Source organism: Thermobia domestica, chromosome 1 (genome assembly GCF_964235325.1).
Source record: "Thermobia domestica chromosome 1, izTheDome1.hap1.1, whole genome shotgun sequence".
NCBI classification, from domain to species: Eukaryota; Metazoa; Arthropoda; class Insecta; order Zygentoma; family Lepismatidae; genus Thermobia; species Thermobia domestica.
Genome location: NC_137454.1, coordinates 41,946,422 through 41,973,135, shown reverse-complemented (window position 1 = coordinate 41,973,135; position 26,714 = coordinate 41,946,422). Strand labels below are relative to the sequence as shown.

The following is a 26,714-nucleotide window of genomic DNA, read 5'->3' as shown; positions in this document are numbered from 1 at the left end:
GTCAAAGTTGTTTACCAAGCTGGAGTCTTCTGGGGACCCCAAGTATTATTTTAATTTCTCAACATAGTATTGCAGAGGGTTACTCCAACTATTATTTTTTGGATGTCTAGAAGCATACTTAAGTTAAATGAACATTGTTGACGTCAAATATTATGTATATTTGAACACTATTCAGTTCTTCATACAATTTCATACTTGTGTGTTCGTAAATCTGAAACACAGGTTTAACAATGAAGTTTTTACATTTTGAAGTGTGTTTTTATTTTTTGTATTTTTTAAAGAAACGCATCGTTGATCTAATCATGTAATTGATATCTCAAAGGGTTGCAGGATACATATAAAAATCGAGAATAAATTGATTCTTATAATTGCGGCAGTATCACCAAATATCACTCTCTGGGGTCCCTAGAGTACCCCGCTTGGTATGTTAAGGGTTAAGCATATTCGACACTTACTATTAGATATCGGCTTGGGAACTTTGGCGTAGCTACCCTGTCTCCTTGAAGTTGCATTTTTAATGGGGAGTACTGTTTAGGAATCATCTTGTGAGGGAAAACGTTTTCAGCTGACACCATGTTTTTAATTATAGCTTCATTTAAAAAATAACTTATCTGTTAATTAAAATGTTCATAGAAGTTATTTCTGGAAAATCCTATTCACGCCTCTTGTGGTAACAACTGCATTTTGGAAGAGGATATTATTAAGGAAAAGAATGAGGTAAAGTCGTCTGTATATAGTACACACGGAAAAGAAAGTATTTGACAGTTGACAAATTTTCTTTTGCCAATAGGTCGGCAACAAATTAATTAATTTGGATCTTTTTGTTGTTATTCTTCGAATAGTTATAACTTGACAACCTGCCAAAGTCGGTACTCTGATAGGTTAATTTATTGTTGAGTTTTTAGGAAAACAAATTTTGTCAACTGAAGAATATTTTCTTTCGTGACTGTACAAGCAATGGATGATAACGGCTTAATAAATGACTGTACGTAAGTCTTTTTTGAGTTTGAACATAGGATTGTACATGGCTGTGAATTTTGCATTATTATTGAAGTGCTGCAACTAAGTTATTGCAAAAGGTATGATAAATTCTTACAGTAATATTGTCACATATTGATTTACTCTGTATGAAAACTAAAATAGTTTAACATATGGTTACCCTCCTTTGTGCCAATAATTTTAAAATTAACTCTTGTGCCACTTTTCAACACTTGGCTTTGCAGTAGCTTTCCAAAGAATTAGCAGGAAGTCCAAACTTACACCCTGCAGATAAATACATTTCTCTGGACAGTTTCACTGCTCCAAACTAAAATTTGAAAAGTGTAGTATTTTTAATTTTATTATTATTGGCACAAAGGAGACATATTTTAAGCTATTTTTGTTTCCATACAGAGAAAAACAATATGTGGCAACATTACAGTAAGAATGTATCATGCATTTCTCAGTATGTTGCAGCACTTCAATAATGGTGCACTATACGTACAATCTAGATCCTGAATATGTCCAATTCATATATTACAACAAGGCAATACGTATGCGATACAGGTAAAATCCGTATATTTCATATGGACAATCTACAAGCTACATACATCCAGTCCATACATTACATATGGCCAGCCTGTACGCGACATACGTGTAATCTATATGCCGCATGCAGACAGTCTGTAAGCTGCATATGTGCACTCTGTATGGTGCATACGGATATTCTGTATGCTGTATCGGGACAAGCTGTGTGCGACATAAGGAAAATCTGTATAATACATAGGTACAATACGTACACTGTATCTAGTCGTACGTACGGGGCACAAGTACAATATAGATGCTGTCTCGGGATTGAACGCAAGAAACACACGTACAGAACGTATATTGCATACTTCTTGAAATTACGCTCCGTCCTGATAGTCAGTGAGTGTCGTCATTATTAACCCACATGCTACATACGATCCTGACGTCACAAAGCTAGATATTACCTCCGTATATACTTGTTACTGTAGATGACGTCACATGAATGACGTCATTGCACTTATGTAGACAGTACGTATAATACATACTTTTTCAGCTATACGTTTGCTGCAGGATGCTATATACGGTTGTACGTTAAGTCCAGAAACTACAGGAATTACGAATGTAACCTACGTTTTTAAGTATGCCACCTACATTTTTTTTCTCAGTGTATACAAGAACAAACATCTATGATTATTTTTTTATTACTTATTACTTTTCTTGTATTAATTAGGAAGACATATGATCTTGCGAAAACATTACAGAGCCGCCCCTGGATAGGTGGAAAAAATAAATAACAGAATGAATAAATGAATAAATAACTTTTGATGCCTCATTATTTGTTACGTTTCTTGTTTTATGTTTCAAAAATATACCATGTAATAAATAGTTGCATCTTTTAAATATTTTCAGTCATAATGGGAAGGGATCATAGTATGAATAAACCTTTGGATCGGATTTGTTGCGTTTGCAACAAAACTTATTTATGCATTTGCCAAAAGTCGTTGGAACTATTCTTTTAATGTCATATTTAATATACGAATACTCCTTGCTATAGAAAGTACTTAACATTGTATGCTCCTAAAATGAAGTTTTCACGGCACTTAAAAATACATTATGTACGAGCTGAATGTAAACCTGAAGTTAATTTACGATTCTTCTTTCTAGCGGACATTTAATGACAGTGGACGCTAATGGACATCCGACGTTAGAAACGTCAGATACAAACAGAATGAAAAGTTACACTCAGGTAAATCAACTTTTCTTTTCCCCTTTGCCAGAGCCTTCAATAACGCCCATTATTGTACACTGTTTTATCCTTTCCCTTGTCTCAGTAGTCTCCACTAAATAAATACATAATAAATATAGGTCCTACTCAGGGCCTATATTTATTATGTGCGAAAGCGGGCGGACGTCGTCCACCACTTCCAGAATATATCTATGGCGTCCCCCAGTTAAAAAAAAAAAACAAACAAACAATGGGCAAAGATAGGCACGGGGGACAGTGTGACGTCATTCGTCCCCCTACCTTTTCAGATCCACTTTTACCCCTCACACAAAGATGAAAATAGCAATATTAATTCTTTTATTACTACTAAAATCTCTCCTCAAGAGGCTAACTAACAAAATAGAATACAATATTGTGTCAAAAGTCTTACAATGTTTCCGGGGCACGATGGCTTAGTGGTAGAGCGTTCACCTCCCGTGCTTGGGGTCCTTGGTTCGATCCCAGCTTGCGCCGTGTGGACTTGGTGTTGGACAAACACCGAGCTCGTGGGTTTTCTCGAGATTCTCCCGTTTCCTCCCATTTTTTCTTCATTCCACCATTTCATTCATTTCTCATCATAGCAGTCTCCTTTAGCATAACCGGCGTAAGTATGTGACGTAAAACTTAAAGATTTAATTTCATTTTCTTACAGTATTTCCACAATCTAAACAGCAGACGCCTATATACGCTGTAATCGATCGTAACTGCAAAGTAAACTGACCCAAGAGGTAGTGTGGCAAGAGGACTATTTAACACAGAGGCTTCCACTTCATCAGTATGTTAGATCAATGTTTAGTGATATTTTTGACGATGGGTGCTCAACAACGTCTGGCATCTGACCTGTTGCTGTATTTGTTCGAGCTTAGACGTAGTGATGGGGCAGCAACCTAAGACCTTTATCATTCTAAAAGAGAAGGTGCAGTGAGCCACAGCAAAGCAACTCGTTGGTTCCAGAAATTTCGTGCAGGTTGTGAAAATGTCGAAGATAAGCCCATTTCGGCCGTCTTAGGGTAAAAGATTTTGAGATCATATGACAGGCTATTGAGGAAAATTAATCCACCAGCACACGATGATTGTGAAAACAGCTCACAATGTCTCAGTCCACTATAGCGTTACCTACTCGGGAAAAGCATCAAGAGCTGCCACATTATGCTACATGAATTAATATGACCAGAGAAATTATGCCGACAACTACTGCAAAATCCTCTTGATGTGAGGAGAGACAAATTTAGGTTTGATGGGGCTCTAAGCTATTGAAGGTAATAGGGCAGGACCCTATATGTGTCCAGATGAACGTAGGCACCCTATATACAGAAATGAAGAAACTAGTGATATTTTAGGAAGCAGACTAGCAGAAAGGATCCTATTACTTACATCAAAGGAGATTACACAACACGAAGCACTGTTGCTGTATGTAGATTTTATTTTATTTGAATTTATTGTTTTTCTTATACTTTGGAAATGCAAACAGTTTTTTTCTTTTTTCTTTCTTAAATAAAAGTTTTGGGGTTCTCAAGAGAGTGGAGCCCTAAACTATAGCTTGTTTAGTTTATACGTGAATCCGGTACTGCATATGAGTTTCGTGAAACTGATTGTGACATGCGATGAAAAATAGGTATTTTTTACCGAGATTCAAATATGCAAATATAGTTATTGAGCAAGAGCTAACCTCGAGAAGTGGCCGTCAAACAGGTCTGTTTCAAAGTCATGCTCTAAGTACGATGGAACTACGAAGGAGTAATTCACTTAGAGTTCGTTCCTAACGGTTACACCATCAATATCGACGTTTGTTCCGAACAGTTGGAGTGGATGTATTCTGCACTACCCTCAAAAATATCCTGCACTAGTGAACTGAAACCGCACTCTGCTGCACACACGGCTCGAAAAGCACAACAAAAAATTTAGGAACTTGATGGCCACACCGAGCCTGAACCTTGGGATTACTACGTATTTTGATCTATGATTTACTTTCTGAAATTACGATGCTTCGCAAGCCAGCAGAAGGATATGTTTGCCTCTAAGGACAAGATGTGGAAGCGAGGAACTGGCAGGAAATCGGCTGGTGACAATCCAACCCAAGGAGTTGTCATTTTGAATGTTAACTACTTTCATTCTAATATAATAAGTACTAGTATGTTGTCTACCAGAATATTGCAAGGCTTATGACTTATCCTTGTACTTCAACATACTAAATAACAGTGCTAAAATACAATCCAATATTTCACGGCGTAAACAGAGTATGGACTAAGATGAATGGACGTAGCACGTAAAGGCCTATTCAGCCAGGAAGACTGGGACATAGCACAGAGACAATAACATTATTGAATCTAATGACTGACAGTCAAAAAAGATCCAGATCTCAATATAATGGATTTTTGATTGTATATAGAGTCTACTGTTACACCAACTTCAGATACAGAAGAGAGAAATCACAGGCATTTACTTCTTAAAAACTGTGTTGACACAAACTTCGTAACAATATTCTCCTCGAAACCGTCCAGAATGTCGCTGCAAGTTGGTCTCACCGCCTACGACTTTGTAGACCTATAGCAGCTCATATGGGAAACATTTTGAACATTTGAATAGAATATGGCAAAGTGTAACACAGTGTCGAATATTCGGACCCAAGAAGAACGGGAAGGGGAAATAGCGGAAACTTCATAACGAGGAACTACACAGTTTATACGGTTTACCCAACATTGTTAGGGTCGTCAAGTCTAGGAGGCTTAGGTGGGCGGGTCATGTAGCTAGAATGGAAGAAAGTAGAAACGCTTTCAAAGTCTTGACTGGAAGACCAATCGGAAATCGACCATTAGGAAAACCTAGGCGCAGATGGGAGGATAATATTAAAATGGATCTCGCAGAGATTGGATTACAAAGTAGAAACTGGATACAGTTATCTAAGGATAGAAGTCAGTGGAGAGCTTTTGTAAACGCGACATTGAACCTCCGGGTTCCATAGGCCATAGAATTAGTTAGTTAGTTAGTTAGTAACACAGTGTGACAATCGAATCTAGCGACGTGAGTCGAGCCTGAGACATTATGCCTGAATCAGTGGCGTATTTAGGGGGTGGCTATCGGGCTCAAGCCTTCCCCCAAAATAGATAAATTCATATATAGTATACATAATAACTATACCTACATAAACCCAGTGTATATACACCCACTCAGGAGAATGTGCATAGCCCCCAGATTCAAAATCCTAAATACGCCACTGGCCTGAATTCACCATCTTCTCTGAATATAACTACAAGAAGTGTCTCAAATACACAAATAAAACTAATAGACACTTCAAATACGAGAGACTATTCTTATGAGTAATTTATATACACAAATTGCAATGAAAAATATTAAAACAGAAGTCGATAAAAATTTGGCGCAGATGCAGTCATTAAAATAAGCTAAAAAAATTATTTTATTTTTTATTTTTTATCTATTTATTTATTTATTTTATTTATTTATTTATTTATTTTGTTGACACTCTATAGTATTTAAGTATCGTAAGGAGAATCTAGGATTGAATCGTATGCGTATTGAACAAACGTCTATATTACATATGTACGACATGTAACATATACGTTTATTGGCGCATACAATTCAATTGTTGCTGCCGTGGAATGATCTATTTCAAAATTTATTTTATTTCGTTATTATAAAGATTTTATGATAAAAATAAAATGTGTCGTTTGAAGTCCAGAGTCCTACTGAAAGGCATAGTAAAACTTTTCAAATTATTATTCGTATTGTTGTTTATTTTCTTCTAATACCAGCACAAATATTAGTATTAACATAGTAATAAATGCATGTGGCGGATCTAGGTAAGTTAATGTAAACAAAACAGGCAATAACGGTCCAAGATAATTTAAGGCAAAAATGTAAAAGTTTTGATTAATACTTTAATTCCACCATAATTTAAAAACCACATTTGTGTGTGTGTCCCAAAATCTGATTTGCGAAAGAAAGAAATGGCATTAAGGAACTTAACAAAATAATGGTCCAATTTAATGCAATTCATTAAAAAGATATAGGGGACATTCCATGTCAAATCAAGTCATCAGACTTGACCATCTCAGATTTTTGTAAAAATTGGTGTACAGCTTTATTACAGTGGGAGATGAAAAAAATCCAATTATTACCTCTCCCTCCCTGAAAGTGTCTCCATACAGGGTGTTCAAAAATGTCAAAAAAAATTTTTTTCAGTTACAGTAATTATTAAAAATTGTCATAAAATGGTTAATATGTGCACTAGAGACGTGAAACAAACACCATTGGAAAGCCTAAAGATTGCTCTATAAGTTCTATTATATTGAAAAAAACCTCTAAAATAAAAACTAACACTTCAAAAAATCAAATTAAGATTTGAATTTTGAATTTCGCATAGAAATATCCCTCTGAATTTGTTCAAAATTTTTCAAATTATAGTCTCATATGTGTACTAAAACACCACAAAGTTGGGTACAATGGGATCCGCTTCAAAATTTAACATAAACCAAGCATTCCACGATATTGACCATTTGAATATCTGGGTTCAGATGGATAACCATTTGCCTGGAGTTATTTACCTGCAGCATCAAAGGAATTTATATTCAATTTCATTTGTTTCTTGATGTATTCATTTGAATTTACACAATTATCCACCTTGTATCCACAATTTATATTTGCTAGATTGATACATGTTATTTTCATTCCTTTGTTTCAGGATTGCTGTCACAGATACGATGGAAGTGGATAATTGAAATAGGAAAAAGAATTTATTGACTAATTGTTTGTGCTGAAAGTGTGTGAAGTGATTGTGAGCAGGGTCACTACGTTTCTTAACACATTTGATACAAATATTGTGAAAGGGAGGAAAATATATCCCTCCCTTTCATAATATGTTCTGTAATAGCAATCCTGAAACAAAGGAATGAAAATAACATGTATCAATGTAGCCAACATAAATTTAGAAACACCCATAGTGACTAACAAGAATAATGACCTGTATTAAGTACTGTTTGGAAATGTAATACCTCTCTAAATAACTCAAAAGGTGGATAATTGTGTAAATTCAAATGAATACATCAAGAAACAAATGAAAGTGAATATGTAAATTCCTTTGATGTTGCAGGTAAATAGCTCCAGGCAAATGCTTATCGATCTGAATCCATATATTCACATGGTCAATATCGTGCAATGCTTGGTTTATGTTGAATTTTGAATCGGATCCCATTGAGTGCTCAAACTGCAACTTTGTGATGTTTTAGTACAAATATGAGACTACAATCTGGACAATTTTGAAGAAATTCAGAGGGATATTTCTATGCGAAATTCAAAATTCAAATCTTAATTTGAATTTTTGAGGTGTTATTGTTTATTTTATAGGTTTTTTAAAATATAGTACAACTTGTAGAGCAATCTTTAAGCTTTCCAATGGTGTTTATTTCACATCTCTAGTGCACATATGAACCATTTTATGACAATTTTTAATAATCACTGTAACTGAAAAATGCCGTTTTTTGGCATTTTTGAACACCCTGTATGGTGACACTTTCAGGAGGAGAGAAGTAATATTTGGGATTTTTAAATCCCTTACTGTAATAAAGCTGTGCACCAATTTTTACAAAAATCTAAGATCGTCAGGTGAGATTTTGGCATTTCATTGGTTGATTTCATATGGAATGTCCCATAGCCTATTTTTCAAGTTCTTCATTTCCAAAATGGCTGACACACTCATTACTGATTGTCTATTCTTTCACCAGCACCATCTGACGGAGAAATTCTAGCGAATACGTAAATTCTGTGCATGAATTTCTAAAAAGTTCGAGAGAATCTGTTAATCTGTGTTATAGTTTTACATGCTCCATTTTTTCTTAATAAAAGTTCTTTACTGATGTACAGAAAGAAAAAAAAACATGAAAAAAGAAATCTGAACACAGGAGTACAAAAAAGGAATTTCCAAACTATTGGATAACACATTAACCCAAAGAGGCCAAATCTCTAGTATACATTCCTAAACTTTGAACAGAGAGCAAAAACATAGGAAACTGTTCAAAGCACATGCCACACATTGTATGAACACAAACACGGCCTAAGTTCTTCCTTCCGTACACCAATACATACCAAAAACTCCTATCGCATTTTATCTGTCTTTCACAGTGGGAGAATGTGTGTTTCCTGCCCTCCACTAAAGACTTCAATTCATTAAAACTTTACACTTTGGCGAGTTCAGCATTGATTTTGCGTGTAACTGGTATTGAACCAAAGGGAATCAATTAGCCTTTTTTTTCTCATCTATATCCTCTTCTATTCTATAATTGGTTTGTATGTATGTATATGTATGTGTGTGTTATTGTGTGTGGATATGTGGCGGAATGTAAATGACATTTCCCATTGTCTGTCGATGTTAGCATAATTTTCAAAGGATCAGATGGAATTGAAAATAAAAGCGAGCAAACTGAAATTTCTAATAGATTTTTAAAATGATTTCTAATTTCAATAGTTAATATAATTTAAATTCATGCCTTTATGATCGTTCCGTATCAGCAATTCTCAATCAATGGCAAGCGACATTTTAAAATTGCTCAATACCGAAAAAATGGGCGGAGATACTGGGTGACACTGAGGAAAACACAGCATTAACAAACCCAAGTGAATATAAATGAACGGATAGCGTTCTTGCGTGGTAATGAGAAATACTTAGTTTTATTAGGGTGAATAGTGTATTAGTAGAGCTCACGCTTGCACCCAAGAATTTTTTGCTCTTTCCAGTAATGCCAGGTTCTCCGACACACACGTACAAACACAAGAAAAAATCAATACACCCTTACTCATCACGAACTCAGTGTAAAAGCAATGTAAAGTACCGGTGATGATTTCAGGGGATGGCCCGGGAAAATTATCTCTAACTATACTTAAAGTGGATTATCTATTATTTCAAAGGAGAAGACAAGAGAGGCTAAGGTGATTCAAAGTGGTTAATGTTACCCTAGGTAAAGTATTATTACCCCTCACACTGTGCAGCATGCCTTCAAATCCAGTTACCCAAGACAAAATACGTATTAATTACAAATAACCTGATTGCCAACAGTAGCAAATACGTATATTTCTGGGCAATAAATCAAACTAACTAGCCTAAAATCTAAACAAAAGTATGTTTAAAGTGGAAATATATGACCTAAAGCTAAACCATGGTACAAATAGGTCTATACATTTGTATGACCAATAAAAATTATATTTTCGCCTTAAATGTCAGAAAAGTCTATATTTAAGTAGATATGTTAAAACATGTCAGAATAAAAATGTGGCATGTTATAGAAATCGAAGCCTTCTTAATAAGACTAACGGAAAGTGCGCTGCTCAGAGTTGAGTTAATTTTAAGTTTAATGTCTCTTTCAGCATCGAGTCTATATGAGACGGGACCTACTGACTAACGTGGAATCCGAACCAGATGAGCGACTGTGCGATGCTCACAATACTCTAATATGTAGTAAAGTTTCTAAACACCTTACCGCTCTTCTAAACACCTTACCACAAAATCAGGCTTTCTTTTTTTCTTTGGAAAAATGGAGTTTTTTTCAACGACTTCTTTGCTTGGGAAATTTTGATCTTAAATATGTTTCAGTTTGAAACATAACGAAAAAAAAAGTCAAAAGAGATTGTGATTCCGAATAAGAGTTGGAAACATTGATGAACATTGCTGCTATAGTTTATAGTGCTGCCACCTATGAACTTACGTTTGATAAATTGACCTATCGAACCTTGTAGTTATACAAGGTAATTTGTTCAGTCAACATGTTATAATTTTGATAGTGAAATTGTTTCGAAATTGTGTCGTGAAGATGAGAAGTTGAATAGAAAAGTGTATAGTGGTTTGTATAAGGAACCGGCAGCATTGTGAGTGCGTGATTAATATTCACTAATTCAAAATTTACAACCTTTTTTTTATTTGTACTCGTATATTTTCGGCGGGAGCTCAAGTGGTTCGGAGTCCACGTTAATCAGTAGGTCCACGTGTCATATAGCCTCGCTGCTGAACGGGACGTTAAACTCAAAATCAACTCATCAACTCAACTCGTATATTTTCGGTGAACGATAAGGTGAGTATTGGTCACCCACTTGGGAATGGTCCCGACTCCTATTTGATCAAAGGTGCATGTAATTATTAGTGTTAGATTTGGTAATCTATTTCTAAGTGAGATTTTGAAACTAAATGAAAGCTTCAAATTTAATCTAAATTATTTGAAATTGAATGAATTCTGAGAAAATAGCTAATTTTCGCCTTCCGACATTAAACTGTGATTGCGGAGCAATTTCACCAAGGAATCGGTTTGTTAGTTGTTATTATATTTATATGTTATCCGTTGAATTATTTGTTAAAATAAATTATATCTCAGTTGAAACTGATTCCTTCTAATTTAAAAACTGTTTAATAACCCTTTCACCAAGCCTTGTTTCCCGTAACCACTCGGAAAATGCAGTGTACTTGTCGTTTCTTTGACATGATTGCTGCAAGTTTTAATGAAGAAATAACACTATGGTCCACCTTCCTTTTCCCATTATATCACGATGAAAACAATCCTTAACCTCGAATGTATAATTGAAGGACGTTAAACTGTAGGCAAAGAAGGGGAGACAGTGTCTCAGAAACCTCCCTTCCTACTGGCCTAGTGACTAGCGCGTGCGTCTTTGTTGTACGTGGTCCCATATTCGATTCCCTATGGGAGAGCCTTTGGAATTTTAACTGTTTTCGAGTGTTCGTGTCCCTGACGCGTCTAGTAGTCCTAACCAGTGGTTGAAAAATAAAATAGAAGTCAGGAAGTGTTTGTTTTTTTTTTAAAAAAAAAAAAGTAGGTAAAGAGCTTTCCTCTGCAGTTCCTGGTTAGATTCCTGGCCAAGTAAGTTTGTGGTGGACAACAACGTCTCCGTGGGTTTTCACGGGGTACTCTCGTTTTCTCTAACATTCTCATTCCATCATCATTCACTTGTCTTAATAATCCGTCTCCCTTAGCCACAAAAGCATAATCGTAGGACGTTAAACTGGAAGATTTCATTTTATTTTCATATATATATACAGTGACGGATCCAGGGGGGCTAAGGGGCTGTAGCCCCCCTTGACGCTCAGGTTTACACTGAATAAAATGGACTTCAATCCTGCTTTACACTGAATGAAACGGGCAAACTATGGCTTAGCCCCTCCTTTGATCATATCCTGGATCCGCCACTATATATATATATATATATATATATATATATATATATATATATATATATAAGAAGTGTTAGTAGCAATAACAGTTCTGAAAATGTAATAAATTTTGGGTAACTTATCACTTAAAATTTATGAATAAATTAAATCTTCATTAACATTTATTGAGGATGTTAAAATTCGAAAGTAAGAAAGTTAAAAAGATGCTACCCAAAAGACTTAAGACATTTTGACGATAACACAATAGTTAAGAAAGTAGGAATTATCTGAATAGCCTAAGGAAAATTTATTACCGTGTTAAACTAAACTAAAACACAAAATAGCCGTTTTATGGTTTTAATTTTGTAAACTGAGCTCCGTTTAGTTCTTACAGAATGTCCGAATCTCACAATAAAGTGTATCTCGAAGGAAGAACGAAACGGAAGCGAATTCTTATAGCAAGACAAAAATGAATTTGGAGCTCCTCCGTGGCTAAGCGGTTAGCGTACGCGCCTTTGGCGTGGGAGACCCGGGTTCGATTCCCGGCGGGAGCTCATGTGGTTCGGATTCCACGTTAATCAGTAGGTCCACGTCTCATATAGCCTCGCTGCTGAAAGGGACGCTAAACTAAAATCAACTCAACTCAAAAATGAATTTGTATCTGTTTCTTAGTTTATAGTTAGTAGTTTTGTTTTTCGATTCCCAGCTTGAATGTAGGCAGCTAAAAAAAGAGACATATATATATATATATATATATATATATATATATATATATATATATATATATATATATATATATATATATATATATACCTTCCAAGTGCTGGGCAATATGGTTAGGCATGCAATACGACTTTTGTGTCATGGTGGGTTGCATAACTTACACTGGTTGGCAACAATACAATGCCAGTTTGAGAAACAATCAAGAAAACACAATAGCACCTTTGAACTGAACACAGAACTCTTAAATAGTGAAGGTTGTAAACATACTTTTTAATTATAGAATCTACTACAAGGAAACAAAAAAAAAAAAAATGTTGACTAAGAAAATATCAAAAACCCCAAAAAAGCGAACATTTCTGTTCCTCCCTCCCAAAAAAGTTGACATTTTATTTAAAAAAAAAAAAAACGCCTTCTCCAAAAGAAGCCGGATATTTTTCGCATCTCTACTCTTAATTCTGCTGGAAAATTATAAAGAATATTCGTTTGAAAAGTTATAAAATTGTAAGTTCATAGAATTTCGTTAGTCATTTAAGCGATATTGGAAATGATTGCAACAAAACGCGAAGCAGAACGGAATAGATAATTCTAGATTTCGAGTTTTTCGAGTAATCAAGTTTCTAGTTATCAAGGTAGCCACGACAAAAATTCGAGATATCGAGGTTCCGCATTCCTCATGAAAAGTGACTATATAACCTCTATAACTAGAAATTGTGAAAGTTCCTTAGATTAAATCAGATGACTAGTAAAAATAAAATATTAGACATGAGTAAAACACAATTACAATACACATTAACAACAATTACAGGACTAGCAACAATGATAATTACGTAAAAGCATATTGCTATAGCTTCGAGTTATCAAGGTCATAAACTTCGACTCGTAGAGGTTTGCAGATACGAAAGTTTCTACTTAGCGAGGTTTTTAAATATGATTATGAAACTCTTAAAATTCGATTTATCGAAGTTCTAACTTTTAAACATTCGATTTGCAGAGGTTATTTTAACATTGAGTGTTTTAGAGAGTTCAAGGGAACGTTAAAAGAAAACGAGATATAATGGTTTAACTGTATTTTATACAGTACAGTTTGCAGCATTAAAAGAAATAACAGTGAATTTCAACAAACAACCAAAAATATCTTCACTTGTTAAATATTCACCGAGTCCACATTGATTATACTGAAAAAACAAAAAACAAACAAAAAAACAAGTTTCTTTGAATGTTTTATTTGTTTCTTTCTTCTGATAAAACTATACCGTTAAGTGCAAAAACAAAAGACCACGAGACGGTTCTTTATGAATAGCTAAATCGTTTTCCACCTTAAAACTCAAGAAAAACTTTTGTTACTGAGTTGTTGGCGAACAGAAGAGAGACTTCATGAATTCATTGGCTGCGAAAAAAGAGAGGAAAAAAAAACAGGAGATGTTTTCTGAAACGAAAAGTTGAAGAGAGTTGTACTGCAATAAGGAAAAAAAAAATGAAATAAAGTACTTTGAGAAAGAAACAACAAGATATGAAATTTCTGAAATAAATTTTAAAAAGCAATTTCTGTATTTTAACGCTCATATAATAACGGAAACGAGGACAATATGAATTGTAAAATAACATACGTATATAAGTTTGAATGTCGTTGAATCTCAAATAGTACCATTTCTCTTTAGACACTGAGTTAAAAACACGAAGCTACAATAAACGAATAAATAAATAAAATGTTTCTGCTTTATAGAAAAGGCAAAGGAGGTATGCTTTTCATGTTTTTTTTTTTTTTTTAACAAATATTTCTTTGTTCAAATACAAGAAACAAACAAGTAAAACATATTTCTTTGTTCTATTGAATCTTGTTGATTGAATCTTCTCCTTAGATATGGAATCCAAGCATGTTTCAAACCTTACTCTTGATCAAGGACAAAATTCTCACACAAGGAAGGGTTGCTGCTTTGCTGGTCATTCGCTGACAATAAAAGTAACGTGTTACAATACCGTATTTTGCAATACCTATATATATCACGATCATCAACATCATTGCTCACTTCCCGCAAGCTGAAGCTTCCATGAACAACATTGTTCTCAAGTAACATCCAACTAAACCCTCTCCTTTTTCCTTAAATTCTCCATCATCATACTCCTTTCATGAAAATTTTTGCTTTCAGGCGCTAATTCAGAATTCCAAAATGGCGTTCCAGGCTTTTACTACCCTCTTGAGGAGGATATGCAAAAATAAACATTTACTACACAAAGATAAACATATAAACACTAAGATGACAAGAGTTTGGGAGCCTGACACCCCCTTGAAATTCTGCTTACGCTACTGCCCAGAATTATTCCCATACTAAGCATAGAGTTATTAGTAACTCTAAGATAACAAACATCTTTTTCGCTACCTGAGTAAAGTATTAAATACCCTTCGCTGCTCAATTCCTCATTTCATTTCCATCTAAGTTCACGAACTTTTACCAAATCCAGGTTATTTGGTTTCATTTCATCTTTAATATCCTGTAAGTTTCCTCACTGTACCATGATATTTTCATATTTCATATTTTTCATATTTTCATATCGAATTCTTCTGCTCTTGCTTTTGTCTTTCCCTCCAACGGCTTCCCCTACATTGTTACTCTTCCTCCAACATTGAAGAAACTTATTATAACTTTATGTATTATTAGGGCAGCAACCCAAAAGCATAAAAAGCATAATAGCAATTTACATATATGGTTAGTACATTGTACATGGTTCTGGTTGTCTAAAGGTCCAGAAGAAACTAATTTTAAAAGCATAATTTTACAAAATAAAGCATAAAGCATAATTTAAAATATATAGCACAACTCTTGGAAAGTTCTATTAGAACAATTCTTGGAAATTTAACATACTATTATTTTTTTTAAACCAATATTTACAACGCAAAATCACTGAGAAGATAACAATGCAACAACGCAAAGCTTATTTTTATTTCTGGAAACTTTTCGATGTAATCCTTTGATGTGGAGAAAAGAACGAAGGAAAAGAAGAAAACTTTCCGCCAACAATGAATAGTACACAGGAACTCCACACTATATTGTTATGTGTACCTCTTCAACTTGAGAATTTTCTGTATATTTTTTGGTGGCATCTTTTACTTTTCCCTTCTGTATATACGCACCTCTAAGGCGCACATAAATGATATAAAAAAAACTGACTCGAAATGCAATAAAAAAAAAATCTTTGAGTTTTACGTCCCAAGGTTATGCCGGCTAAGCTAAAGGAGACTTTGATGATAAATGAAGGAAGGGCGGAATGAAGAGTAAAGTATACCTGTTTACAGTGTATTAAGTAGAAAATTCGTTAAATATAAAAGAAACTGGTTGCATAAGATATTAATAAATAGATCAAGATATTTAGAATATTTAATGTATAGTAAATATTAAAGATTATACACGATTAATGTAAAGCAATGATTTATAATATGAATAAAACAATTTAGAAAACTAAAGCATAATTAAACGAAAAATAAAGCATAATGTGGGTTGCTCTATGTATTATTATTTATTTTTTGTATTATTGTTTTATTCTATTATTTCTTAGTTTGCAACACTTCTGTTTCGTAATTTGTTATTCTTTTGTTCATATTCATTGAGGAGTTTGAAAAAGAAGCAATGACAGTGATAAACACTTCACATAACGTATATATTTGAATCACGCTCGACTCTAGTCATAGGACCTAAATACACGGTTCTGATTGGTTGGAAGTTATCCGTTTCTCGCCTCGTAGCATATATATAGCACGAATCAAACGTTAGCTGTTGTCAGTACTCGTGGTTGAGCATGCTAGAGCAACGGGTTAGTAATAGAAGTTGCTTTTGGCGTGGGTTCAAACCCGGCGCAAGGAAAGTACTTTTTCATAACACTTTTATCATTAAAATAAGATAAAAGTAGTACTCATTTACCCTTTTATTTGCATTCGCCCTTGTACGTAATATATACCGCATAAGAAGTAATTTACTTACGTTACGAAACATAGCTGAGTCCATTCTAAGTGATCAAGCATGTTCCGCTCGACCATCTCCAAAAAAATCTAATTTTTTCATGAATGTTTATCCTACATCAAGGTACTTCAAAACCACAATTAATTATTTTTTTTACAACATCCAATGGTGACACAGGGGCTGGTGCCATTTTGCATTTTTTTTTTCAATTTTAGGCGTTTACGTTGTTTTAAATATATCAGCATGCATTTGTCCTAACAAATTGAAAATTGCTGGACGTCTCCAACTCGTGCAGAGCTAAACCTTTGATATCTCAACATTTTTGCCTTAAACCATTTGAAGGGGGTGAAATCAGGGTCTGCAGTAGCGATATTTTTGGACATTGAAAATATATTTGGGAAGAGAAAACAACTGACGTAGAGTTCTTCTCGGGCAATCAGCCAGGTGAAAACTGGTGGATAGGCCAACGTTTCGAGAGCTGTCATCGTTCTCGTCATCAGGGCAATTATGTAGAGATCAGCGGATATAAGTAATATATACTCTGGGCTGGAGAAAATGCTGGTTCCTGATTGGCTGAAAATGCTGGTTCCTGATTGGCTGGTTCAATCTGAAAAACTGGAGCTGATTGGCTGGCTAAGTTCCGTAGTCCGTGCTATTGATTGGCTGAGGGTTATCTGAATGTTTGTGTGTCGTTTTCTTTGCTGTGGTACTGATGACCGGGTTCCACAGGGGGCTGAGTTGAAATCCAGTGTCTCTATTAACGTTGTTCGGTTCATGAACTATGGCGAGAGATTCGGCTACTATCCTGGTCCAGTAACTGGTGCTCTTGGTAATGATGGATGTATCCTTAAATAAAACTTTATGGCCTTCTGATAAACTGTGTTCAGCTAAACCTGATTTTTCTGGATGGAATAATCTAATGTAATTTTCATGTTCTCTGCAACGTTGTTCAATGGTGCGTCCTGTTTGTCCTATATAAGCCTTTCCGCATTCACAGGGTATACGATACACGCCTGGTGTCTTTAAGCCCAAGTCATCTTTGATCGGGCGAAGTAAGTTCCTGATTTTTGGTGGCGGCTTGTGTATGGTCTTAATGTTGTGTTTTTTCAGAATCCGGGAGATCTTTCCAGAAAGTTGTCCAGTGTATGGTAAAACTGCTATACTCAATGGTTCTTCAGTTTCTTCTTTGGATTTCCTCTGTTCAGAAAAGGTCCTTTTCAGGGCCAAACTGATATCATGCTTCTTGTAATTATTCTGGAGTAGCGTCTTCTTGAGATGATCCAGTTCCCGAGGGAGGGATTCTTCGTCTGAGATGTCTTTCGCTCTATGTGCTAGTGTGCTGATGACGGTGTTTCGCTGTGACTTATGATGAAAACTGTTGCCATTGAGATAGAGGTCAGTGTGAGTAGGTTTCCTGTAGACGCTATGGCCGAGACTACCATCGGGCTTCCGGCGGATGAGAATGTCCAGGAATGGCAAGCATCCGTCCTTTTCAATCTCCATTGTGAACTTGATATTATTATGTTGTTTATTAAGAAATTCGAGGAACAAATGCAGTGTCTTCTCCCCGTGAGGCCAGATGACAAACGTATCATCTACGAATCTATAAAAACATGACGGCTTGAAAGGTGTCAGTTCTAATGCTTTTTGCTCAAAATCTTCCATAAAGTGGTATAGCAGTTTTAGCAGTTTTATATTGAGTATAGCAGTTTTACCATACACTGGACAACTTTCTGGAAAGATCTCCCGGATTCTGAAAAAACACAACATTAAGACCATACACAAGCCGCCACCAAAAATCAGGAACTTACTTCGCCCGATCAAAGATGACTTGGGCTTAAAGACACCAGGCGTGTATCGTATACCCTGTGAATGCGGAAAGGCTTATATAGGACAAACTGGACGCACCATTGAACAACGTTGCAGAGAACATGAAAATTACATTAGATTATTCCATCCAGAAAAATCAGGTTTAGCTGAACACAGTTTATCAGAAGGCCATAAAGTTTTATTTAAGGATACATCCATCATTACCAAGAGCACCAGTTACTGGACCAGGATAGTAGCCGAATCTCTCGCCATAGTTCATGAACCGAACAACGTTAATAGAGACACTGGATTTCAACTCAGCCCCCTGTGGAACCCGGTCATCAGTACCACAGCAAAGAAAACGACACACAAACATTCAGATAACCCTCAGCCAATCAATAGCACGGACTACGGAACTTAGCCAGCCAATCAGCTCCAGTTTTTTTAGATTGAACCAGCCAATCAGGAACCAGCATTTTCAGCCAATCAGGAACCAGCATTTTCTCCAGCCCAGAGTATATATTACTTATATCCGCTGATCTCTACATAATTGCCCTGATGACGAGAACGATGACAGCTCTCGAAACGTTGGCCTATCCACCAGTTTTCACCTGGCTGATTGCCCGAGAAGAACTTTATAATATACGCCGCCAGGAAAGCTTCAAATCTTACTTCAAACACCTCTACGGGGAGGAAATCCTACGCAGCATATTACAACTTCAAGACCTGCGTAAGAAGAAGGCTCGAACGCTTTGTAATCTTGCCTTCCTTTTGAGATGCAGAGATCAGCACGTCATTCCTGTCTTCGCACAAATACGTTACCCACTTCACTCGCTTCGAATTAGCAAGATTATACATCGTACCAGTTTAGCTCTTGTGAAGGAACGCATTAGTTTCACCCGCTGGAAACTCGACAGATTAGATCGCAAACTTCTATCAACTCAACTCTTCCTCACTGGACACTTGACTACGGCAGACTGGGATTGGGTTGACACCAGTTCCACGGCACAGGCAGAATCACTTCTCCTCATAACTACAAGGAAACAAAGTAAGAAATTTTCACGACTACAGAGACCGATACAGGATACATCAGAGCGAAATCCAGACAAAGTCATCATCAATCTTACAGACAATCAACTAGATGAAGCCACTTCTTCACTCCTACAAAAAGGTCTGAACTTCGCTCCAGCGCCTAAGTTCATTCCGTCTACAGAAATAATTTCCAGCATTGAACAAGCTATACACTCTCTTCCAACAGCAGAAGCAGACGAAATTCGCCATGAAGTAAGTTTGGCCCTGAAAAGGGCCAGAATACCAAAACCTAATATTTCCAAAGAAGAAAGAACAGCTCTCAAAAATCTCCGCCAAGACACCAACACCACCATATTACCAGCAGACAAAGGCAATGCAACTGTACTTATGCCTACAGAAGTCTACAAGAACAAGATGTTAGAGCTACTCAATGACACGGCCTACAGACGCCTTAAGAGGGACCCTACACCTGCAGTCGAACGGAAAGTAGCAGCTCTTTTGAGAAAAGCCAGTTTACCAGATGAAACCCGCAAGGAAATCACGCCACACGGTAGTCAGCCACCCCGACTTTATGGCCTGCCAAAAATACATAAGCCTGACATCCCGATGAGACCCATCGTCAGTGCCATTGGGGGTCCAACTTACCGCCTAGCCAGGTATCTCACCTCTCTGCTTCAGCTATTAGTAGGACAGTGTGAGCATCATGTGAAAAATTCATCCGACTTCGTGAATACACTAAAAACAATACGCACAGCTCCAGGAGACCTTCTAGTCAGCTTCGATGTGGTTTCATTGTTCACCAAGGTTCCAGTTCAAGATACGTTACTCCTACTTAGTGAACACTTCACACCGGAAATTGTGGAATTATTCAGAATCACCTTAACTTCAACATACTTTCTATATGATGGACAGTACTATGAACAAACGGATGGAGTCGCCATGGGATCACCACTTTCACCAGCAGTTGCGAATTTCTTTATGGAAGATTTTGAGCAAAAAGCATTAGAACTGACACCTTTCAAGCCGTCATGTTTTTATAGATTCGTAGATGATACGTTTGTCATCTGGCCTCACGGGGAGAAGACACTGCATTTGTTCCTCGAATTTCTTAATAAACAACATAATAATATCAAGTTCACAATGGAGATTGAAAAGGACGGATGCTTGCCATTCCTGGACATTCTCATCCGCCGGAAGCCCGATGGTAGTCTCGGCCATAGCGTCTACAGGAAACCTACTCACACTGACCTCTATCTCAATGGCAACAGTTTTCATCATAAGTCACAGCGAAACACCGTCATCAGCACACTAGCACATAGAGCGAAAGACATCTCAGACGAAGAATCCCTCCCTCGGGAACTGGATCATCTCAAGAAGACGCTACTCCAGAATAATTACAAGAAGCATGATATCAGTTTGGCCCTGAAAAGGACCTTTTCTGAACAGAGGAAATCCAAAGAAGAAACTGAAGAACCATTGAGTATAGCAGTTTTACCATACACTGGACAACTTTCTGGAAAGATCTCCCGGATTCTGAAAAAACACAACATTAAGACCATACACAAGCCGCCACCAAAAATCAGGAACTTACTTCGCCCGATCAAAGATGACTTGGGCTTAAAGACACCAGGCGTGTATCGTATACCCTGTGAATGCGGAAAGGCTTATATAGGACAAACAGGACGCACCATTGAACAACGTTGCAGAGAACATGAAAATTACATTAGATTATTCCATCCAGAAAAATCAGGTTTAGCTGAACACAGTTTATCAGAAGGCCATAAAGTTTTATTTAAGGATACATCCATCATTACCAAGAGCACCAGTTACTGGACCAGGATAGTAGCCGAATCTCTCGCCATAGTTCATGAACCGAACAACGTTAATAGAGACACTGGATTTCAACTCAGCCCCCTGTGGAACCCGGTCATCAGTACCACAGCAAAGAAAACGACACACAAACATTCAGATAACCCTCAGCCAATCAATAGCACGGACTACGGAACTTAGCCAGCCAATCAGCTCCAGTTTTTCAGATTGAACCAGCCAATCAGGAACCAGCATTTTCAGCCAATCAGTAACCAGCATTTTCTCCAGCCCAGAGTATATATTACTTATATCCGCTGATCTCTACATAATTGCCCTGATGACGAGAACGATGACAGCTCTCGAAACGTTGGCCTATCCACCAGTTTTCACCTGGCTGATTGCCCGAGAAGAACTTTATAATATACGCCGCCAGGAAAGCTTCAAATCTTACTTCAACTGACGTAGAGGTCTGAATTTGTGTGGGCATATAGTACGGGGTCATAAGTTTATACGCAAAAATTTACAGATCTGTAGCTGCTCCCAAAGGCCTAAAAAAGAGTAAAGTTGGGAAATTATGCCAATTTAGCATATTTCACTGTCCAATATCTTCAATGGGCCTGTATAGAAAAATTTGAAATTTTGGGAATAGTCAGTCCTTTACTATACCATAACACAAAAAGCACGTTTTGTGCTTTTGAGCAGAAGGGGGTCTAAGTACTAAGTAATCACGTCATACTCTAGAAGGTGTTTTGTTCATAAAATCTACTGGAAATTTGTTATTGTGAAGAAAAATAAAGCAGGATGAATGGTTAATCTAGTCAAGGCTCTCAAGCTCGTTTCTTTTCTCTACTTGTAACCCTGTCTTATCAGAAAGAATGCCGCTATCAGCAGAAGGCGAGGAAAGTCAAAATGCACACTTTACGATTTTTCCCGAGGCCTTTGGGAGCAGCTACAGATCTGTAAATGTTTGTGTATTAATTTATGACCTCGGACTATACGCACTCACAAATTCAGACCTCTACCTAAGTTGTTTCCTCTTCCAAAACATGTTTTCAATGTCCAAAAATGTTACTATTGTAGGCTGTTTTCACCCCCTTCAAATGGTTTTAGGAAAAAATGTTTAGAGAATAAAGTTTTAGCTCTGCACGAGTTGGAGACGTTCAGCAATTTTCAATTTGTTAGGACAAATACATGAGATATTCAAAACAACGTAAACGCCTAAAATCGAAAAAAAAACAAAAAAAAAACGCAATATGACGGCAGCCGTTGCGTCGCTATGGGCTGCTGTAAAAAATAATTAATTGTGGTTTTGAAGTACCCTGATATAGGATAAACATTCACGAAAAAATTAGAGTTTTTTGAAAAGGTCGAGCGGCGATTTTTCTTTTCTTCTCGATCACTTTGCATGGATTGACCCAGCTGAGTTAGCATCCGCGAGCGAAGGGGATTAGAAGCCCCGCAGGGCTCGTTTTGTTCCACCTTGAGTCCCATAATAATACCACGTGACATTACGTCACACTCGGTTTGTGCAACTTCGATGTAAATCTAACCTCACCCGCTTCCCTGTGATCAACTGAAAACAGTTGACTGGGGTAGGATCTAGTGAAAAAATTCTCACTGAACATATTTGTAAAGTATTTTCGTATTAGTGATATTTACAATATTTTAAGTATATCGGTATTTCAGAAGAACAAGTTTCCTGTATATATACGGAAATTGTTGTAGTGTTGCATGAGTGTAAAACACAGGTAAATATTCACAACGAAGTAGTGTATGGTGATTTGTTTTCAGTACCAGCGAAAATAAAGACGAGGTAAATATTCATAACGAATTAGTGTATGGTGATTTGTTTTCAGTACCAGCGAAAATAAAGACGAGGTAAATATTCACAACGAAGTAGTGTATGGTGATTTGTTTTCAGTACCAGCGAAAATAAATTCGAGTTATGTTCAGTGTAGTGTTCTATTAAGTTAGCATCCAACAATCGTAACCAAATATTCTTTCCGAAAACATCTCCCTCCCAGATATCCGAATGAGAGAATATTTTACCTATAAGGGGCGTTCAAATGAAACATGTTTGGTGAGCACACCGTGGCCGTGTGTGGATGTATTGATGTGATTATTTTCAATATTAAGTACTAGCAAACGTGTACATGTCAATGTACAGTATTAATAAATTGTCTAACTTTAGTCTTGTTTTATGAGTAAACAGTGAAAGATGGTATTCATTATCCAAAACCCCTCCAAAAAGGACCAACATGTGTTTATCAAATTCCTCACTAAGAAAGCTGTCATCCTGTTAAGACATTCTTCAGATGAATGAAGACGATGATACAGTAAAGTGTAAGTCTCGAAAACAACTGTTGTGAATTGGTCAAAGAATGTTTCGTAAAGGATGAAAAGAAACAAGAGACAAGGCCCGTCCTGGCTAAACTCAAATGGTTTGAACGGAGGACAGTCGTGCAGCGGTGAATGAAACAATTCGCTTCAATAAACAAATGAGTATTTGCTTCCTGTGGATGCAACTCAATATGAGTATTCGTACTGCCTATAAGATAGAGAAGCGACTTTATTATCAAAAGGTTTGATATACATGATTTCGTCATACAACAGTTGTTCAAAGAACTAACCTCCGAATTAAGTATGAAGTAAACTCGATGAGTAGTCTCCAAACACGACAATGAATGCTTTTGTGGTTTTTTTCTGAGAAACAGATATCATTTAAACAGTAGTTATCCATTAATTACTGTTCCAAACACACAAACGGTATGTATTATGATGAATGGTAAATTTCTATTATTCGAGTGGTAACATAATTTTGGTTCGCCCTATAGTAAGTCAGTATTCACTAAAAGTGATTGACAGATTAGTTGAGTATGGACGACTAACAAAAGCGGAATTTTTAAAGTATCGCACGAATGATAACTTATGTTTTGGACTAAAACCGGGATATTTGGAGTTTTGGACAATTTGCGGGAGGATGCAACAGATTATGTAAATGCAGGTCTGTCCCGGCAAAACTGGGACGTCTGGGAATTCTAATAATAACCGACTTATTCTACTCGGTATGCAGAGTTTCCGCCAATTGTATTTCAAGGAATATAGGCCTATCATTTCGCTGAGTATTCTTTAGGATGTTTGGAATGCTCAGACTTCAGAGAATATTTAGTACTGTCTTGTAATTTTACTCATGTCTCGATGGCATATCTTGTTCTTATTAACCAGATGTTAAATTTGGTTCGTCATATAGAACATACGAGTTTGAAATGAACTTCGAACACACCGTGAAAATATCAACTTTCAAATGCATAGAAAACTATCTTTCAGTGTATTTTCTATTTGAAACATACTTGTTAAAATTGTTTGTATACATTTTAGTTGCAAAATACATTTTAGACAAAAACAAGTGTTTCCGTTTATCCAATTGTATTACCTAATTATATTCGTATCAATTTAACTTCAAGTGAATAATTGATTTCACGCATATTCCAAAAATATTAAATGAAATCTTTAAGTTTAACGTCCCACAATCATGTCCTTTAGGCTAAGGGAGACGGTGATTAAATCAAGTCAGTGATGATGGAAGAATTTGTGAAATGAGAAAGTGGGAGAAAACAGGAGTATCCCGAGAAAACCCACGGACACGAGATTGTCCACCACAAATTTACTTGGCCGGGTATGAAGCAGGAAAACCAAGCAACAGAGGTAAGCGCTCTACCATTGGACCACCGTGCCCCCACTTCAACAATATTCAATTGAATAACTAATGAACAGACAAATTATCTCTTAATGTCACTCGAGTCACAGATTGACTTTATTTGTATATATATATATATATATACAGATGGTGATCAGAAAAATGGAAACACCTGTAGTTGGCAACACGTCAGATGTATGGGTTGACAGTGGTGTCGTGGCGCCCGCAGCGCCGGACCGCTGGTGGTGGTATGTTAGGTCGGTCTCCATACTACGTCAGGCGCAGTGGAACAGCAGTGTCCAGTGGCTGCAGCAGACGGAGGTAGTGTAAAATGAGAGACCTCTCAGATTTTCAAAGAGGGCAAATTGTTGGTGCGCGGTTATGTGGAGTGAGTGTGACGGCAGTGGCTACTGTGTTAGGTGTGTCGCGTGGGACAGTGTCGAAGGTGATGACGGCCTACACAACACACGGGAAAACCACATCGGGGAAGCGGAACAGTGGGCGGAAGAAAATCATGAGTGACACGTCACGCCAGGTATTAAAGCGCATTGTCACGCAGAACCGTCGTGCCACTGCGGAGCAAGTGACGGACGAATTCAATCAGCACCTCCCCCACCCTGTTTCGAAAATCACAGTCCTCCGCGAATTACATGACATGAACTTACGGGGTCGTGTTGCAAGGGCCAAACCGCTCATCAGTAACCATAACGCTTTCGCACGCCGCAAATGGTGCCGCGACCATGCAACTTGGACCGTTGAGGACTGGAAATGTGTGATATGGTCGGATGAGTCATCCTTCACCCTATTCCCAACCACGGGCCGTGTTTATGTGTGGAGAACGCCCAAAGAAACTTATGATCTGCAGTGTCTCCGCCCAACTGTGAAACATGGCGGCGGCTCGGTGATGCTGTGGGCCGCAATATCATGGTTTTCGTTGGGTCCTGTGGTCACACTTAGCGGACGAATCACTGCCAACGATTATGTCGCAATTTTAGGAGACCACTTGCATCCTATGGTCCGGATGTTGTTCCCGGACAATGACGCCATCTTCCAGGATGATAATGCACCCATTCACACAGCTGGCGTTGTTGCAGCGTGGTTTGAGGAACATCGGGATGAAGTTCAACACCTCCCCTGGCCCGCCCAATCCCCAGAACTCAACATAATTGAACACCTGTGGTCCGTCTTGGAAACACGACTCCGGCGACGATTTCCACCTCCATCCTCTCTCACAGAACTGGCCGATGCCCTGCACGAGGAATGGTGTAAAATTCCACTTGCTACCATTCACGACCTCTATGCCTCCATCCCACGTCGCATCAAAGCTGTTCTGAAGGCGAAAGGTGGCCCGACACCATATTAATCTGGTAAATTGCAAGTTCGTTCAGGTGTTTCCATTTTTCTGATCACCATCTGTATATACGTACGTGTGCGTATGTGTGTATGTGTGTGTAGTGGTGTGCATATCGTTATTGATAATTTTCTCCAATTCTGACTAAATTTATCACAGAAAGCAATCCACTCATGTGATTTCCCCTCTTTTTTTTAATAAGTAATACGCTTTTATCTATGGTTAACATGGCGTACGGATATGAATCTCGTTTTTCATTCTTCTTTTAACGGATGACTGTTATTGCACTGTAACTCAATTTGAGCTCGGTTATTGATTACTTCCCTCCGCCCCTTCTTGCCATTACTTCTCTCTCTCTGCATGTTCAGTTCGTGTATACGAGAGATAACCTTGTCCTAAAGAGACAT

The 26,714-nt window shown here is 37.1% G+C and overlaps 2 protein-coding genes across 2 annotated transcripts in view; one reads left to right on the top strand and one right to left on the bottom strand.

Moving 5' to 3' along the window:
• The window catches only part of LOC145680740 (uncharacterized), a 142,579-nt gene that overhangs the window by 29,519 nt on the left and 86,346 nt on the right, over positions 1 to 26,714 (top strand). The window contains exon 2 of the mRNA XM_081751738.1: positions 19,201 to 20,864. Coding sequence (XP_081607864.1) covers positions 19,201 to 20,864 — 1,664 coding nt within the window. The remainder of the gene's footprint in view (positions 1 to 19,200; positions 20,865 to 26,714) is intronic.
• Positions 1 to 26,714, bottom strand: part of LOC145684508 (aquaporin-5-like) — a 165,297-nt gene that overhangs the window by 97,420 nt on the left and 41,163 nt on the right. The gene's annotated exons all lie outside the window — the stretch shown is intronic.